At 37.0% G+C, this 20562-nt stretch overlaps 2 protein-coding genes and 1 long non-coding RNA gene across 6 annotated transcripts in view; 1 reads left to right on the forward strand and 2 right to left on the reverse strand.

The window, feature by feature from the left end:
• The window catches only part of LOC115436295 (zinc finger protein 239-like), a 304587-nt gene that overhangs the window by 24173 nt on the left and 259852 nt on the right, over positions 1-20562 (reverse strand). The window lies entirely within an intron of this gene.
• The window catches only part of LOC115436289 (zinc finger protein 569-like), a 237241-nt gene that overhangs the window by 2316 nt on the left and 214363 nt on the right, over positions 1-20562 (reverse strand). The window contains exon 3 of one of the 4 annotated variants that reach the window (XM_030159102.1): positions 16782-16967. In XM_030159102.1, coding sequence (XP_030014962.1) covers positions 16782-16915 — 134 coding nt within the window. In that variant the 5' untranslated portion in view covers positions 16916-16967. Of the gene's footprint in view, positions 1-9066; positions 9563-16781; positions 16989-20562 lie in introns of those variants that run through there. The other 3 variants (XM_030159101.1, XM_030159103.1, XM_030159104.1) reach the window with 3 other exon arrangements.
• On the forward strand, positions 4384-15079 carry LOC115436335 (uncharacterized). Its single transcript, XR_003937804.1, has 3 exons — positions 4384-4394; positions 10353-10362; positions 14916-15079. It is a non-coding gene; the product is annotated as an uncharacterized LOC115436335 (long non-coding RNA).

The following is a 20562-nucleotide window of genomic DNA, read 5'->3' on the forward strand; positions in this document are numbered from 1 at the left end:
AGAGGTAAAGGAGCTGTATGTCAGAATTATGTTCCAAGTAATCATAAAGGGCCCTAAATTCACCAAAAATTAAGGAATCATGTTTATTTCAAATGCTGAGAATATTCACATTTGAAAAGCTAAGTGTCAGCCCACAAGTAATGTTTATGTTGTCAGTTTGTGTTTTGGCCTGATGCTCCGCCCATCGCCTATCTCCTAATCACTAAGTCAATAGTGTTTGGGCATCCAGGTTGTGAGTTCCCACTGAGCTGCAGCTAGGAACATTTCTGATCACAAATATCTGACGTTACTCAACCTAAAAGGCATCTTGTTATTCGCAAATACATTGTGACAAAGTGAGAAACAAAACAAGGATATATATAGGAGATGCTGAGGCCATAATCTCCTCGAGAGACTGAGCAGCAAACCTGACCTGACTGTCGACTCATGACGACGTACTGCGGTAAGCGTCTTGCATCATTTCCTGTTGTGTGTTTGTTGCAGCAGTGAATGGGCTCTATGCACAACCCCACTACTTCCTGAACTTCAGGTGGGTCCTTTCTTTCCTGTCTTTCATTATTGGACACACTGATTAATCCAGGTGTGTCTAATCAATCAGTTGTCCCAACAAGTAGCAGACACACCTGGATTAATCAGTGTGTCCAATAATGAAAGACAGGAAATAAAGAACATACCTGAAGTTCAGGAAGTAGTGGGGTTGTGCATAGAGCCCATTGCTTTGTATCTGTAGAATCACTGGTTATATCTGATGCTGTTTTAGATTGCTTGCGTCTTAGAAATTCGCCAGTTATTAGAGTTTTAATCAGATAGTGAAAGCGATCACACAAACGGCAACCTCTTATGATCTGTTTAGTCATCTTAGTCCCAGTTACTAATCTACGGCAGCTTAGGGGCTAATATGGCTACTCTTTCCCTTCCCATTCTCCTCCTCTTCTGTCTTGCTCAGTGTGTCAGATGCTTAGTTTTTCACCTGCTTCCTTTAGTGACAACGGTATGTGTAACAAATGTAGGATATTTGCAGCCATGGAAGTGAGGCTTAGCTAATTGGAAGCTCAGGTCGGCTCTATGAACGAAATGATAACTGTGACAGGTAGCCAGGCCCCTTTAGCCGGAGCGGACCTACCAGCTCAGGTTAGCCGTCCCCCAGCAGCTCCTGTGCAGCCGGGAGAACAGGAACAGTGGGTGACTGTTCCAAGGAAGCATAGTGGCAGGCAAAAGCCTCAGGTACACCACCAACCACTGCACATTTCCAATAAGTTTTTCCCATTCAGCGATGAGAATGAAACTCTGGTCATTGGCAGGTCTATAATACGGAATGTGAAGTTCTGTACTTCACCCAGAAGAGACACCTGCGACCATAGTCAAATGCATTCTAGGGGCCAGAGCTGGCAACATAGAATCCTATTTAAAGCTGCTGGCTAAGGATAAACCTAAATACTTTAAGACTGTAACTCACGTTGGTAATGACTCACAATTACGTCAGTCGGAGGTCACCAAAATTAATATTGAGTCAGTAGGCACCTATGCCGAAAGTATGTCGGACTCCGTAATTTTCTCTGGTCCCCTGCCTAACCTGACCAGTGATGACATGTTTAGTCACATGTCTTCACTCAATCGCTGGCTGTCTCAGTGGTGTCCTGTTAATGACATACAGTTTGTGGAAAACTGGCAGACATTTTGGGGGAAACTCGGTCTTATTAGAAGAGATGGCATACATCCCACTTGGGATGGCACTGCTCTCCTTAGTGAAAACCTGGCCAGGTTTATTTCTGACCCCAAACCTTGACCCAGAGTTAAGACTGGGATGCAGAGTCGCAGTCTTACACACTTCTCTGCGCTTCCAGAGCAGCTACCCACTGTAAACCCTACAGAGACTGTGTCTGTCCCCTGAACACGTTAAGTTAAAGACAAAAAAAGCTGTACATCAAAATCTAATAAAAATCAACACCAACAGTCCCAAAGGACAGGAAATTTAAATGTGGCCTCATGAATATTAGCTCTCTATATTCCAAAGCTGTATTAATTCATGATATTATATCAGATTATCATATAGATTTATTCTATCTGACAGAAACCTGGCTTTGTGAGGAGGAGTATGTGTCCTAAAACAAAGCTACCTCTCCAAGTCACCATAATAATCAGATTCCTCGAGGCTCAGGCTGAGGAGGAGGACCTAAGCCAAACTTTAACTCATTTGAAAGTCTTAATCTTAGCCTATCCAACCTAATCCACAAACCGCTCCAGTCTATACTATTTACTCTAGTGTATCGTCTTCCTCATCCATACACTGCATTTTTATCAGAGTTTGCAGAGTTCCTAGCCAGTCTAGTCCTTAAAACAGATAGTCATTTTTGTTGGAGACTTCATTGTTCATGTGGACGATGATAGCAACAGTCTCAGTAATGCATTTATGTCATTATTAGACTCAATAGGCTTTAGTCAGTGTGTATATAAACCCACTCACCGTTTTAATCACTCCCTCAATTTAGTCCTGACTTATGGTGTGGAACTTCAAGACTTAATAGTGTTCCCGCTAAATCCTGTTCTCTCTGACCACTTCTTAATAACTTTTGAATTTTTGTCACTCAATGATTCCCTCCCTGCCAAAAACCGTTTATACTAGACATTTAACAGACCATGCTATATCTAAATTTAAGGAGGAAATCCCATCAGCGCTTAATGTAATCCTGCATCTGAATTACACAGCGGATTCTTCAACCAATTCAGTCAATTTTAATCCATCTCAGGTTGATGAGTTTATTGATAATACAGCAGATTCTCTGCGAAAAACATTAGATCTGATTGCTCCACTAAAAAATAAGATTATAATACAAGAGAAGTGTGCTCCCTGGTTTAATTCTCATACTTGCCACATAAAGCAGCATACCCGAAAATTCAAGGGAAAATGGCGTTTTACTAAATTAGAGAACACCATTCAGCCTGGCAGGAAAGTCTAACTATACTGAACAAAAATAAAAATGCACAACTTTTGTTTTTGCTCCCATTTTTCATGAGCTGAACTGAAAGATCTAAAACGTTTTCTGTGTACACACAAGGTTTATTTCTCTCAAATATTGTTCACAAATCTGTCTAAATTTGTGTTAGTGAACACTTCTTCTTTGCTGAGATAATCCATCCACCTCACAGGTGTGGCATATCAAGATGCTGATTAGACAGCATGATTATTGCACAGGTGTGCCTTAGGCTGGCCACAATAAAAAGCCACTCTAAAATGTGCAGTTTTATCACACAGCACAATACCACAGATGTCACAAGTTTTGAGAGAATATGCAATTGGCATGCTGACTTCAGGAATGTCCACCAGAGGTTTTGCCTGTGAGTTGAATGTTCATTTCTCTACCATAAGCCATCTCCAAAGGTGTTTCAGAGAATTCATGAAGAAGACTGTGCGAGGAAAATGGTGGTCACACCAAATACTGACTGGTTTTCTGACCCCCCTGGACCACCCAATACAGTAAAAGTGCACATTTTAGAGTGGCCATTTATTGTGGCCAGCCTAAGGCACACCTGTGCAATAATCCTGCTGTCTAATCAGCATCTTGATATGCCACACCTGTGAGGTGGATGGATTATCTCAGCAAAGGACAAAGGAGAAGTGCTCACTAACACAGATTTAGACAAATTTATGAACAATATTTGAGAGAAATAGGCCTTTTGTGTACATAGAAAAAGTTTTAGATCTTTGCGTTCAGCTCATGAAAAATGGGAGCAAAAACAAAAGTCATGCATTTATATTTTTGTTCAGTGTAAATACAGGGAGGCACTTTGTTCTGCTAGACCAGCCTATTATTCATCATTAATAGAGGAAAACAAGAGCAATCACAGGTTTTTGTTCAGTGCTGTAGCCAGACTGACAAAGAACCACAGTGCATATGAGCCTATTATTCCTGCTACCCTCCATAGCAACAATTTAATGAACTTGTTCGATAACAAGATCTTGCTCATCAGAGATCAAATTAATGGCCTCTTGTCATCCACAAATTCTAGTCCACCTTTAAATCCTTCAGACTCTATTGACTATTAAGCCATATGGTTTTATGAATTGCTTTTCTCCCATAGAGATCAGTCTGCTAATTTTGATAGTCTCTTCATCTAAATCGTCTACCTGTCTCTTAGACCCAGTTCCAACAAAGCTCATCAAAGATGCTTTACCTTTACTTAGCTCCACCTCCTTGATATAATTAACCTGTCATTATCAACAGGTTATGTACCACGATCCTTTAAAGTAGCTGTAATCAAACCTCTTCTTAAAAAAACCCAGCCTTGACCCTGAAGTTTTAGTTGACTATAGACCCATATTGAACCTTTCATTCATATATAAGATTCTGGAGAAATAATAGCTAATCAGTTATGTGATTTCCTTCAAACCAACAGTCTATTTGAGAACTTTCAGTCGGGTTTTAGGGAACATAGTACAGTACAAAGTTACCAATGACCTTCTAACTGCTTCAGATAAGGGTCTGGTTTCTATACTGGTTTCATTCGACCTTAGTGCGGCTTTTGACATTGTCAGCCATCACATCTTTCTGCAACGTTTGGAACGATCAACTGGTATCAAAGGATCGACATTAATGTGGTTCAAATAGTCAGGGAGCCAAAGTATCAAAAGCTCAATAAAATGGGTTGAACCTTACAAGGTCTGCCATACGTTTTATTTGTATTTTTTTGTTAATTTTGATCCTAAGGACCAATAATTGGAGGGTGCGCTCTGCTGGAAATATCACGAAAAAAAAATTGTGGCCTTGTTAGTGTATGTACCCCTCATTTTTTGATATAAAATTTTGAAAAATGAAAATTTTCCTTCACTCCTCAGTGGGCTGGGTAAGCTGTCAATAAATGCATTCCAGATGCAAAAAACACATATGGTGACAACCTTCAATGAAAAAATTATTCTTAAAATACAATTCTGCATGATTTTGGCTCAATTTAATGCAAAAAAAAAAAAAAAAAAAATTAGGCGTTTTCTCACTTTTTTCCAATATTTTCAAATTTACTTCATTGGCATTCAACTATTCCCCCAAGTTATGACATCAGCCACTATGCCATTTTTTTCACCAAACAATATACTCATTCCACAGAAAAAATTATAAAAATCCAGCCAAAATCAATGGATCTGTGATGATTTTTCTTCTAGAACCTCAATAGAATTTTAAGCTACTTTCAAAATTCCGAAAGACATACTGGATATTCAACATGGTTGTTAATGTCCACATTATTAAAAATCATGGCCAAGGTGTAAGTGCCAGATAATATTTTCTTTGTCACATCCGGGGAGGAGTTATGTGATGGTGGTACTTATGTCACCAACGTAGTAAAATCAGCTGTTTTACCTGTTTGAATGAATGAACTGAGGGTGTGAGGGGGAAAGGTCATACTTTTGCTGACCGCTGCCAAAGTATACTGTCTTGGGTGTTTTTTAAATATTACTGGATTATTTCACTGTTTTTTACCTTTAATAAACGTATGGACATTACTCTGGGGCTCACTTTCCCTTTTTTATTGTTCAGCAGCGTGTCCGGCAGATAAAGATTTTTTCCCTCGCTTAGCCTCTCGGCGACATTGTTTTTTAAAAAGTCGCCCCAACATCAGGCATCTTTTTAATTTCAACATAACTCTGAGAAATCACTTGAGGTCTATGTACCCTGAGATGTCAATCATCAATTAAAAAAAAAAAAAAAAAAAAACACCCACAGGTCAGATTTATAAAAGCAATGGCCGTAGTTTAGGAAATAAAAGTCGGCTGATATAATGACAGGTGGAGGCAGAAATAAAAGAACCGGTGAAACTGGAGAAACATAACAGAACATATAAAACACTAATAATAATAGTAATACACACTAATGCTGTGAATGTACAATTATTTATGAAGTCTTTGAGTCCCTTGTTAACCAGCTAAAGCCAGTGTCACGGTTAAGGCCAGAGGTTGTAGGTGGCTGAGTGTAGATGTAAAATGTACTGTACTTTAAAGTTGCAATAAAATGAGTCGACCATTCCAGTAACATGATCTGATTAGATGATAGAGATTAACCCTCAAAGACCTGAGCAACTGCAAGAAAAATGTTTAGCAACTTTTGATTCACTAATCCTATCAATACATATAAATAATACAACTAAAATGCAGTATTTCAGCTTTTCATTGTCATCAGTTGTGTTTTTTTGGAAGCAGCACTGCAGCACTGATTCATCTGTTAAACCCATGTAGTGTTTGTTGCTTGTTTTTATGATCAGTTAATGATATATTTTTCTTCAGTATTCTCTTTTTTTATATAATAAGCTTTGAATTTAAACATGTACATGACGCATAAGTTAAATGTAGGAAAATACCTGACTGTCACTAAAAATGCAAAGGATATTATTACCATGAATGGTGACAAATCCCTTAGGAAAGGCTGAATGTTTAAAAAAAAAATCTTTTGTAAGTGACCACAAAAACAATTGTTTGTTATTATGGGTTACATATCTTTCTTTAAGGGTTAAATATCTTCTTTGATAGATATCTTATCACAACTTAGCAATACTATGGCATGTCTTTGTTTTACATTTTGTTTTGCATTGGCATGTAACCTGCTGTCATGTCCTATTTATCTGAAGTTTTACTGTATGGGCATAAATAGTTGTGCTTCACTGACATCCAGTTGAATTTCCTGTTAGTTTTGCTGCACCTGTTGGGGTGGGGCAAGTTTCAGCTCTATGGCACTGAAAAATGAATTTCACTGAGATCAGATTCTCAGTGTAGTTGATCCATGTCGAACAAAAGAGATCCTCACTCCACACTAATGTGAGAAATACATACTGAGCAAATAACAACGAGCTGTTTGATCCACTAATGTACAAACAAGACAAAAACTTACTGTGAAAACTTTTAAATCTGTAAACACAATATGCAGTCAAAGAAGCGCTAAGATTTCATACTTTAAACTAAAATAAAGAAGCAAATTTTGTGTTCATTCATCTGAACATAAGTAAGTATAGTTGCCCCATAGAGCAATCTTTCCAGCATATTCACTAAGTAGGCTGCGTGCATGTATGTGTGTTAGAGGGTGGGGGGGGCATCTTTTATTACAATGCTGTTTAACCCACCCTGCCAGTCTTTTTTGCTGTCTTCTCAGGTGGTGAGGGTGAAGGTTTATCCCCAGAGCAGTATCTGCAGTGTGCCACCCGCTTGAGGCAATAAAATAATGACCTAATAAAGTCATTTTGTTGTATTTCAGTTTCTTGTGTGACATGTTTCTATTGGAAGAACAGAGTTATGTTGAAATTAAAAAGATGCCTAGGCCATGATTTTTAATGATGTGGACATTAACAACCATATTAAATATCCAGTATGTCTTTTGGAATTTTGAGAGTAGCTTAAAATTCTATTGAGGTTCTGGGCCTGTATTGCCAACTAGTAGAGAAATCATCATGGACCCATTGATTTTGGTTGGATTTTTATATTTTTTTTGTGGAATGAGTATATTGTTTGGTGAACAGAATGGCATATTGGCTGATGTCATAACTTGGAGGAATAGTTGAATGCCAATGAAGTAAAGTTGAAAATATGGGAAAAAAGTGAGAAAATGCCTAATTTTTTTGCATTAAATTGAGCCAAAATCACGCAGAAATGTGTTTTAAGAATAATTTTTTCATTGAAGGTTGTCACCATATGTGTTTTTTGCATTTGGAATGCATTTATTGACATCTTACCCAGCCCACTGAGGATTGAAGGAAAATTTTCATTTTTCAAAATTTTATATCAAAAACTGGGGGGTACATACACTAACAAGGCCACAATTTTTTTCACGATATTTCCAGCAGAGTAGACCCTCCAATTATTGGTCCTTAGGATCAAAATTAACAAAAAAACCCACAAATAAAAAGTAGGGCAGACCATGTCGGGTTCAACCCATTTTTGAGAGTTTGGCTTCCCGACTATTAATGTCTGGTGACAGTCAAGGCCATTTTATGATTACTTAGAACATAATTCCTACATACTGCACCTTTAACTTCACCTAAAAGGTATTCCAGGTGGATTAAGTGATTCAACAACCAGCAAAATGTTAAACCCAAACCGTCCACTTAATGTACTGTGTAATTTATTGTGCTAGAGCTTAGTTTCTGAATGTACATGAACTGTACTTGTCACATGTTCAGCTAAAACATGTTTGAATACTAAAGCTGTGGCACGTTTATGGGGCTGAAACTTAGCTGATGATTTTGTAATTTTTTTCCAGCATGTGTATATATACTTAACACCATTAAAATCTCACGGTCCAAACATTTGGTATTACTTTCCAGAAAATTATGTGTTCACGTGCCTATTTTGTATATGTTGCTCACTAGGGGTGTGTATTGGCAACAATCTGGTGATACGATTCAAATCACAATACTAGAATCACAATACGATATATCACAATATATCATGATACTGTTAAAAAGGCAAATTTTTATTGGATTTGTTTATTTTTTTTAAAGATTATTTCCTGGAAAAAATTGAATTACACTAGAAATATGCACAAATACTAAACACATTTTTTTTTTTTTTTTTTTTAATCAGAACAGGATCTAATGTTATATCACAAAATTTTCCTCTGTTAAAACTTTAATCATATTTTACAGACATTACAGTTTAAGATCATGTTCAAATGTTCATAATTTATTAGTTCAGAGCTAACATTATACCATTATTTTAGTGCAATCCCAAAAAAAGGAACTAACATTATTTAGTAAGAGTGTTAAATATCAATAAATAAAATATAAACAAAAAAGAAAAACAAAAATGAACCTCCACAATATCTGCATTTCAATAAATACCTAAAAAAAAATATCGATACAGTACTTTTTAATATGGATACAGTATTGTGAAATGAAATAAACGCGATATATTGCAGAACCGATATTTTCTTACGCCCTTATGGTGAGTAACACAGTTAACAACTGTATTTTTTTCATTCCCCGACAAAAGACAAACCGCAAAGCACACAAGAATAAGAAAGGCACACAAGAAGAAATACACAGACACGAGAGAAAGAAAATCACACAAACAAGAAAAAAAAACATAACTACCTTTTGATGTTCCAGTAAGATCCTTTAACCGTGCAGCTACACTCCCCAGCTGCCTTTACCTGTTTCCTGTGGGAATGCCGTGGACCTGCTAACTCCCACCATCAACACGGACTCCAACCTGCCTTTCACTCTGTTGACGGTAGGAGTGTTTTCCCCGTCATTCTTGCTGATGTCCAGCTCCCTGATGAAGGATGGTTCAGTGTCTGTCTGCCAGCTGTCTCTCTGCTTGTCCTGGCTGTTTCTGCCTGTTAGCTGCCTGCTACTCAGCTGTAAACTAGCTCCCACGGTCCGGCTGCACCGAGCAGACAGCGCTCCCGTCACTTCTTAAAAATGATATTAAGAGATTATAGTCAGGATTAGAACCAGATACTTTACTCTACCAGTATCACCAAAAGCTAAAGAAACACATTTTAAAACTTTAAATGATATCTATCCTTGTAATGAGTTTCTGAGACAAAGATTCAACATCGATAATAAAAAAAAAACAAGTTTTTCTGGTCTGCTGGACTCTCTGTCGCAGCTCGTAAACGTCATCAGAACGCAGCTGCTGGAAACATCGCGAGACTGCCCCGCTCCAAGCTGGATATAGTCAGTTGGGTCCAAAATATCTAAATATGCAATGTTCTACCTTTTTAACCCTTTCATGCACACTGGTCACTACAGTGGACAGCTACTCTACAGCTGTTCTCTTGTATATTCATGGATTTTGTTGTTCTTTTCGTTGTTGTTGCTGTTTTTTTTTTTACACATATCTTTATTAAAGTTTTAAGACACTACATATCTTTTCTGGCATGAATTGGTAACATTATGTAGATCTCTCCTGAGCATAAAGCCCCAAAATCACAAGCCCTCCCCATAGTTTTCACACAATTTATCAGTAAATACATATTTCTGTGCGTCAAAAATTAAATGTGTGGTGTCCAGCTGAGTGGACATTTTTGCAACTTCATGAAAAATAGGTTCATAAGATTTTTTTTTTTTCATTATTATTTTTTTAATGTATTTTTATTTTTTATTTAATTATCATTGTTTTTTTTGTTTTTTTTAATTATTATTATTTGTTTTTCAGAAGAAAAATTTTAATTGCATTTTTTTTTTTTTCATGCCTAAAGAGGAATAGGAAAAAGAGGAATTTTTTTATTTTCATGGTTATTGCTTTCATTCTTTAGTATTTCACATGTTTTTGTTTTGTGGTTTTTTTTTTTTTAATTAATTTAGACCGTGGGCACCTGGGCACAAATAGGCAGCACTAAGGGAGATCAGCATGCACCCGGGTGGGCCTATAGTTTTTTACCAGTCATTCACAGACAGACAGACAATCAAACAGACAGGATGAGCAGGAGAGACAGCACAAAAGGCCTTGGTTGTTGTTATTTGCCGGCAAGAATCCTTAAAATAAACTACTTGAACAACATCAATGGTATGGACATTTTGTTTTTGACAGCGTAAACCACAAACCCATGGTGCATCCAGTGGTTATTTGAGTTCTGTTAAAGTCTTAAGTTCAGTCACTTTTAAAGGGATTTAATTTTGATGAAAAATAGCCACTACAATGTTAGTATTCATGGTTCAACTCAGATCATAATCTTAAATCAAGAATTGACCACTGGGTAATATTGAGCCACTTATTATGTCATGAAATCAGTTCAGACATTGCAGCTGCTCCACTAATGGATCAGTGTTATTTTTTTTAGATAATAAACCTAAAAACTAAATATCCCACTCATCCAAATCTTGAAAGTTTAACTCCAGTCTGCTTAAAAATTATGACTACTGTTGGGAAATTAAGTTCCTAATTGAGGAGATCAAGGATTCTGAAGAATTAACAACACCAATCAAAAATGGGAATTCCTTAAATATAAAATATGACAATTTACCATATCATTTAGTAAAAAGTAAAAAAAAAAAAAAAAAAAAAGATCTTGAAAAAAAAGAATTGGACATTATCAAACAACTTAACAATTTCTGCAGTAAACCTGAACCTACTGGAGATGAGAAGCAGAAAATACTAGTTCTCCAAACCAAATTAGATTAAATGTACCCTCAAAGAGCACTTGGGACCTTAATAAGGTCAAGAGCTAAATGGATAGAGGAGGGAGAAAAAAAATTGAACTTATTTTTGTGGTCTAGAAAAAAGAAGACAAGGGTAAAACAACATTAGATCCCTAATAATTGGTGGTAAAGAAACCACAGATGAAAAATTGATCTCCTTAGAAATCCTTCAATTTTACAACCAACTCTACACTTCTACATTTTCTAATGAGGACTGCCATTCATTTTTAAATGATACATCAGAATATATTCCCCAATTGGATGATAGTCTCAAACTAATGTGTGATAATCAAATAACAATTGCAGAACTTGATGTAGTTATGGGTCGTCTCTCTCTTAACAAAGCCCCTGGGCTGGATGGCCTCACAGGAGACTTTTACAGATATTTCTGCCATGATATACAATAACTGTATAGAGATTTTATTGAAATATTTGAAACATATATGCACTGTAAGACCGGATAACTTGAGTTTACTTAAAAAATCTGAGGTAACTCGTTGCCTTAAAAAATTTAAGTAATGAGTAATGAAAACTTAAGTGTATTAAACTTAAATGCTTGATTTGAATGGAATTGCTATTTTAAGTACAACACACTAAATACCAAGTTAATTTAACTTAAAAATTGTTGCCGTGTCAATTGTTTTGTATAATCATTAGTCATTAATATTATCAGTTTATTGGACTCAGTTCCAAGTTGAATTAAATTTAATGTACTGCAATATAAATTGCCCAGTAAAATTATTCAACATATTATATTGTGGCACAGTTGGAAGTTCTGACAAAGTTAGTTCAATGTAATCAGCCAGTACAGACAGTGCTTTTAATTTGGTGAGGGTTAAAGTTTCACATTGTACTAAAGCAATCACAGAAGAACAATAAAACGATTGTTGGGCCTATGGCTCTCACTCATCATGCAACTCTACAAAACTACAAAAACAAACACAAAAAGGCCAATAAACATTGCCATACACACATTAAGTCAAAATTAACACTAACACCACAACCCCGCTGAACCCCTGCACAGAAAAAGAACTCATTTTCAACAACATGCCCAATACCCACAATGCAATGCAGAGATAAAAAGGTGTGGTCATGCCTAAAACTTAATGATTTAAATCCATTCACCTTAAACTGTTTTGTACTTTCGACTATGTCTACAAATTAGTAGAATATACTTAACATTTTATAGTAATGTAATAAAACTTGAATCATTTAAGTACATTGTAATTAAAGCATTTTAGTGAATACAAAGTCCGGGCTTACAGTGTGCTTCCAACCACAATGAGACAAGATGTTATTATCTCTATTCCAAAGCCTGGTAAAGACCCCAGATATATAGAAAAAAGAAGCCCTATCACTTTAAGAAATTCAGACTACAAATTGCTGACCTATATTTTCACTACTTATCCCCAAAGAGGGATTTTCAACCTTCTCTCAGAAGTACAATCTGGTTTCTTAAGGAACAGATCAATTCACAATAATATCCGACTGGTTATGGACATCACTGAATATAGAGATCAGATTGATCTTAGATTTTCTTTTTCTTAGATTTCTACAAGGCTTTTGACTCTGTGGCGCATCCATTTATTCTCTAGGTACTCAAACATTTTGGTTTTGGATCTAAATTTAGGAATTTCGTTAATGGGTTATGCCGGAACATTAGCAGCTGTGTCCTAGTGCCAAATGGCACTACCCCTAACTTCCAAATTAATGTAGGAATCCCTCAGGGTTGTCCTATTTCACCATATTTATTTATAATAGTTACAGAAACGTTAGCAATTTACCTTAAAAAAAACTGTCATGATATTAAAAGACTAAATTTATTTGGCACAGAGATGATCATAAAATTGTGAATTTCCCTATGGGATGAATAAAGTATCTATCTATCTATCTATCTATCTATCTATCTATCTATCTATCTATCTATCTATCTATCTATCTATCTATCTATCTATCTATCTATCTATCTATCTATCTATCTATCTATCTATCTATCTATCTATCTATCTATCTATCTAAAGTCAACTAGCAGACGTCACAACAATTTTCTTAAAAGATAAACATTGAGTTCCATTAACTATTGTCAAAATAAAAAAAAATCTCTCTAAAGCTTCAGGTTTAACATTAAATCTTAACAAATGTGAACAATTTACTATCCATGACACTCCAATTAAAGAAATATGTAATATTCCTGTCAAATCAGAATGTATTTAACAGAAATGGGATGTTTATTAAGATGTATTTAACCAGCCTATTCCAATGCCATCCCAAATAAACTGATAAAATCGATTAACCAAATTAATTTAAACACCTCCAAGTTCACCCCACACCGGTTTTATGGATAAGGGATTTTTTAAATCACAGGCCACAACTGATGCTTTTTGATGGTTTTAAATCAAACAAGTTGATTTTAAACACGGGTGGACCCCAAGGCTGTGTACTATCTCCCGTTCTCTTCTCTGTGTACACAAACAATATCATCTGACCTCACCTGACTGACTCCACTGTTCTGATCCGGTATGAGCAGACTGTGGAAAACCAGGCTCAGACTTTTAACCAGGTCCACCTTGAGTTAAATGCTGCCAAAGCCAAAGAGCTGTGTTTGTGGTGGCAGAAGAGAATCAGCAACCGCTCTCAGGGAGACATAAATGATAATTGCACAAAGTGTTCAGTTACTTACCATGTGCAAATCTGTGGCTCAGGCTACACTCTGGATATATGTGGAGTATCTGTGGCTCAGGCTACACTCTGGATATATATGGAGTATCTATGGCTCAGGCTACACTCTGGATATATATGGAGTATCTATGGCTCAGGCTACACTCTGGATATATATGGAGTATCTATGGCTCAGGCTGTACTCTGGATATATGTGGAGTCAGGTACAGAGCCAGAACACTTGGCTTCTACATTTGTAATGATGTATGCCGGATCATAAATGAGCTTGATAGTGTAGGGAATGGCATTATTATTATTAGCTGCTGTGTGTTGTGATGTATACTGTTACTTTTGACATATTAGTGACGATACCTGGACGTTGACGCTGTGGAAGGACTTCCTATGAACATAGTCCCTTGGTTTTGTGTAGGAGCAGTAATATGAATGTGTGTTCCATCTACACACACTACTACATTTGGAAGACCAGCAAAATGAAGATTATCACTGATCTGAGTCTGAGTTTGCAGCAGAATGTCTCTAACATCATTATGAATATAATTAAGTATTTAATATAGAGTGAAAGATTGAAATGATAATAATAAACATTATTTCGAACATAAGTAGAAATAAAATACAAAGGTGAACAGAAGGAAAAAAGAAATTACTAATTTAAACAGATCACTCCAAAATATTGAAGGTAATAACCAAAAAAAAGAAGAGAAAAAAAGTCACACACTGTTCATTGTGGCTCTTTAGCAAGAAGCCGAGCTTATATATTGTCCTTCCTCAAATAGTTAGAAATAGATACACAGATTTTCATCAGGAAATGATAGTGCATGTATTCATGGTCAGAAAATCTTCTCCCGACGTAAAGCACTAACTTACATTACTTACAACTTCTAAATAATTGGGATTGTGTTAGTGTGGACAATCCATGTCTTACAGTGTGTTTCAGGTGAGAGGAGTCAGGTGAAACTCAGGGTTTCTTAAAGAAAACCTACCAGTGAACAGGTTATGTTCACGGAGTAAGTTACCATGGTGACAGACTTACCTCTCTGTCTGGAACAGATAACCTGGAATTTCCCTCATCTCAGGGTTCACATACTTGGAGTTTTCACATAACCTGCTTTCTGGAACAGGCCCCTGAACTTTCTAATACATCAAGTGGTTCTTCTTTATCACACATTCATCAGCAGTTCAACACATTTTCAATCAAATCAAACACATTCTGCAAGTCAGGGTCAGACTAGTGTAAAAATGCTGAAACCAGTGTGATGTGAAGGAAAACACTGGACCGGACCAGTACCAGATTGGCTCACTAGATGGAGCACTGATCTCAAACTCAGTCTGTCATGTGTCCTTTGTTGGTGGTGAACTTCCTCCTCAACTGGGATGTGATCTCCTTCATGTTGCTGGCGTCAGTTTGGGACTAAACCACTACCAGCTCATCAGTCATTCTGTCTCATCCATATTATGTTCATCATGTTGTTTATGACTGATGCAAAACCACATGGATTCAGGACTGTGACACCTTCAACCAACGGTGTTCTTCAGGTTTTGAAACAGTTAATTCACACATGCACAGTTGGTAGTAAAAAAAAAAAAAAAAAAGAAAAAAAAAAGGAGTACAACATTGTGGGGGATCAACTTAAACTACACAGAACACCTGTGGAAAATTGTTACAGGAGTAGCTGGTTTCATTTGTGAACAATGAACAGGTGTGAACCCCAACCAGCAAAAGAATCACAACAAGTGACTGATTAAATGTCCACAAAGTCAATAGAAGTAGTATCCCCATTGAAACTACATCCTTGTTGACCTCCACTAGTTGAACTTTACACGTTGTGGCAGGTTGATGTTCTGTAACGTCACTGTTTTGTCAAGGTGGTGCATAAGAACAAACACGGTTTTCAGTCTTCACATCTGGACTCTATGGAACCAGATCTGGAGGTTTTTAAGTTTGATGTTCTTGTCAAAAGAAGTCAGTGCTGCTGGTTCAGACACTGTGTTTCTTCTTGTCATCTGATGGTGAGGTACTTTTTGGTACAGGCGTTTATGATTCACATCTGTCCTGATGATAAGAGAGAGCAGAGTATGACCAGAATCTTTTTTCACATCTATAACACTCAAACTGTTTTGGTGTGTTATGACACTAATTATTTCTACTAGTTTCTAGAGCCTTACGTACAGTTGTTCACTTTTTCTCCTTCATGGAAATGTTTGACACATTCTTGTTTGATACATTGTGAACCTGCGATAAAAAGATCTGTCACACAATCTGCACTAGTAAGGTTTCTCTCCAGTATGGGTCCGTTGGTGAAACCTGTAAGAGTTGGACGACCAGAGTATCTTCGTGCACTTATCACATGGGTACATCAACTTCTTGTGGCGAACCCGATGGTGAGAACATAACGCTGACAAGGCTCTGAAATCCTTCCCACACTGTTCGCAGAAATATGGTCTTTCTGCTCTGTGGATGCGTAGGTGTCTCTTCAGGCTACTCGTCGATGAAAGTCTTCCCACACTGTTCACACTCATATGGTTTTTCTCCACTGTGGATGCGTAGATGTATCTTAAGGCTATTCATGTGGGTAAAACCCTTTCCACACTGGTCACAGTTATATGGTCTTTCTCCGCTGTGGATGCGTAGGTGTGTCTTAAGGTCATTCATACGGGTGAAAGTCTTCCCACACTGGTCACAGTCATATGGTCTTTGTCCACTGTGGATGCGTTGGTGAATTTTAAGCTCATCCTTTCTGTTGAAAGCCTTTCCACACTGGTCACAGACATGTGGTTTTTCTCCTCTGTGGATGTGTAGGTGTCTCTTAAGGATGGATAGTTGGGTGAAAGTTTTCCCACACTGGTCACAGTCATATGGTCTGTCTCCACTGTGCATGTGTAGGTGTATCTTAAGGTTATTCATGTGGGTGAAAGTCTTCCCACACTGGTCACACTCATATGGTTTTTCTCCAGAGTGGATGCGCAGGTGTCTCTTAAGGATAGACAGTTGGGTGAAAGTCCTCCCACACTGGTCACACTCATATGGTCTTTCTCCATTGTGGATGCGTAGATGTCTCTTAAGGTCACTGACTCTGGTGAAAGTCTTCGCACACTGGTCACAGGTGGGTCTCCCATCCATGTTTGCTGGAATCAGGTGATCTTCACCAGATACAACTTTTAGGATTCACTTAAAAGCCACCTTTGGCTTCTTTCTACATCAAAACACAAAGACAAAGAGGAGGTGGTCAGTGAAATGCAATGGAATGGAACAGAACAAACACATCTCTTCAGGACCAGATTAAGCAGACAGAGAAAATTAACTAGTTAGGAAATTAACAGGACATTTTCAAGACAACCAATATTTGATGGTTTCTCCTTAAGAGATGTGTTTCCTGTATGAGACCAGAAAATAACAGATAATAACAGAGATATTGAAAGATGTTGAAAAATGTCAGGTTCTCTCCAGTGATGCCAGATTCTTTAAATAGTTACAGAATCACAAAACACTGCAAAAACTTATTTAGTTTGGTCATTGAAAGTAAAGTAAGACCAATTCAATGTATTATTAGGGCCCAAGTGCTGAGAACTGGCTGCAAAGGCCCTGTTGTATATGAAATCTTTTTATTATTATTACGATGATTTTATAGTTTTGTAGGAAGTTTTCAGGGCCTGAATATGCGCGAAAACTCAATACTCATATTCTACAAGTGAAAATTGATTCAGATTCAATAATGTACTAATCAGTTCATGAAACAGTTTCTTGTTTCATGACAAAACCTCAGAACCCGTCGCACCACCAGGATCATATGAGGTCACATAAGGTCACCAACTTGAATGGATTGAATCATCAACTTGTTAAGGCTTTTCTGACCAAATTTGAGATGCATATGTTCAACATGCACATCAAAACACCAAAACATTTATTGGTACTAATAGGTGGTGCTAGGAGTCAGATTCAATATTGTCATGTCATTATGTTCAGGGTGTGACTCTGATCATAGATGTGAAGCCATGATGATCTAAATATGTAAATAACATTAAATTTTTAAGTCAAATTCATTATTTATATGAATATTTATATAACTACCACATTTCTTATTTTTCTCTTTATATTTTCATTTATTTGTGTTTTTCTACCTGTCTTTTTCTCTCCAATTGCTTGTTGCTTGTTGCTGCTGTTACTGGTGAAGTTTCCCCACAGTGGGAGAAATAAAGTCTAATCTTATCTCATCTCAACTCACCTCATCTCATCTTATCTTTTGTTTGTTTTTTCTTGCTGCTACACCCTGAACTACGGTGGCCCTGAAGGGCAAATCACAACGACAAATTACAAAGTACACAAGAAGAGAGGCACACAAAAAACACACACACACACAAGAAAAAGAAAATCACACAAACAAGAAAAAGGTCCTACTGGAAAAGGTAGGTACCTGCTGTCAGCAGGATTTGGATGCTGATTGGATTGTCTTTCTGACAAGTGGGAAGACTGGAAGTTTATATTTAAACATTGCTACAGCCGAGGAAAGTATCAGGGATTATTTTGACGCAGAGCATACTTATATGGTAGGACCTTTTTCTTGTTTGTGCAATTTTCTTTTTCTTGTTTGCATGATTTTCTTTTTCTTGTGTGTGATTTCTTTCTTGTGTGCCTTTCTTTTTCTTGTGTGCCTTGTGATTTGTCATTGTGGTTTGCCCATCAGGGTCACCCTACTGAACACGAGTGACGACTGCTTACCATTTCTTTTTTTTAGCTGTCTTTTTCCTGGACTTTTTTTTTCATTTTCACAACATAGAGATAAAATAATGGAGCAAAACAGATGGACTAAAACTTGAAAAAAAATGGGGCCATCTTGACAGTTCACCAGATCCAAATTATACAACAAACAGCTGGAAAAAGGAATGCAAACCATCAATTACTGTAAACTCTGATTCAGGAACTGCTTCTAGTTTTCCCAGTATTTTTCACATTTTTTAAAAGAATGTCTCAAAGAAAAAGTTATATTCCTCATAATGTAGACTTCATGTATTCCATCTGTCCATTCTGAAAGTGTCAGTGGTTCAGTGGGTTCTAACCTTCTACCATCTACTGATCTGAAAGAGCTCTTAGTTCCATCCAATCCATCTAGAGCTCTACACTGTCAACATGCAGGCTCACTGGGGGTTCCTAGAATCTCTAAAAGTAGAACGGGAGTTAGAGCCTTCAGCTGTCCAGCTCCTCTATTTTGGAACCAACTCCCTGCCTCGGTCCAGGAGGAAACCCCCTCTGTATATTTAAGACGGTGGGTTCATCCACTGTCCATTTGTTTTGTTGCTCTGGTCGGTGCTGGTGGGAGAGGACGACGGCGCTGTCTGTTCACCGCTTCTCCTAACCAAAACCAAAACTTTTTGACTACTGAGAATCTGCCTTATGGTTTATCTTTCAACTACCTTTTGATGTTCCAGTAAGATCCTTTAACCGTGCAGCTAGACTCCCCAGCTGCCTCTACCTGTTTCCTGTGGAAATGCTGTGGATCTGCTAAGTTCCACCATCAACACTGACTCCAACCTGCCTTTCTCTCTGTCAATGGCAAGAGTGTTTTCCCCGTCATTCTTGGTGATGCCCAGCCCCCTGATGAAGGATGGTTCAGTGTCTGTCTGCCAGCTGTCTCTCTGGTTGTCCTGGCTGTTTCTGCCTGTTAGCTGCCTGCTACTCAGCTGTCAGCTAGCTCCCACGGTCCGGGTGCACCGAGTAGACAATGCTCCCATCATGCCGGATAGATGATATTAATTTTATACATAATAATGCATGAACTAAATCATACATGGTGCCCTCATGTCTAATTTCTTCCCTTTATCATTAAAATAGAAAAATCTGTCAAAAGATTATCCTAAAGAGATTATAGTCAGGATTCGAACCAGATACCTTACTCTACCCATATCACCAAAAGCTAAAGAAACACATTTTAAGACTTTAAATGACATCTATCCTGTTATCAGTTTGAGACAAAGACTCAGCATCAATAAAAACAACTGTGTTTTTTGTGACTCTGACACTTTAGAACAACTTGTTTTTAAAATGCACTTATACCAAAGTGTTTTGGGAAGCATTTCAACACTGGATATCTGAAAAGGACACTCCATCGCCCAAGCTGGAATACAAAGACATTAAGTATGGAGTTATAATACAAAACACAAAACAGGAAATGATCTATAACACCTTCATTATTATTGTCAAACAGTTTCTCCACAGATGCAGATTCATGAAGAGCCACCCACTGTTCTTAGTTTATATGAATGAGATAAGGAACTTTAAAAACACTGAAATGTGTCAAAACCAAACAAGCCTTGGCTGTTTATAACAATCTGAATGTACTGAGTTATGATTGGACCTCTGACTTTTATTTTAGTTACTTATTTTATATACATACATACATACATATGTATATATATATATGTATGTATATGTATATATGTATGTATATGTATATATGTATGTATGTGTATATATATGTATATATATATATATGTATGTATGTGTGTGTATATATATATATATATATATATATATATATATATATATATATATATATATATATATATATATACACATACACACACACATACACACACATATATGTGAATATATATGTATATGTATATATGTATATGTATATATTCCCACTCACTCCCCCTCACTCCTGATTAATAAAGTTGTAGAAAAATAAACCCTATCAGTGAGTTCTCTCAGCTCCATAGTGCTAACCTGCTGCCTCTGTTTCTCTTCCATTCCATCATGTAAATCCACCA

The sequence above is a fragment of the Sphaeramia orbicularis genome, chromosome 16, assembly GCF_902148855.1.
Source record: "Sphaeramia orbicularis chromosome 16, fSphaOr1.1, whole genome shotgun sequence".
In the NCBI taxonomy this organism is placed as follows: Eukaryota; Metazoa; Chordata; class Actinopteri; order Kurtiformes; family Apogonidae; genus Sphaeramia; species Sphaeramia orbicularis.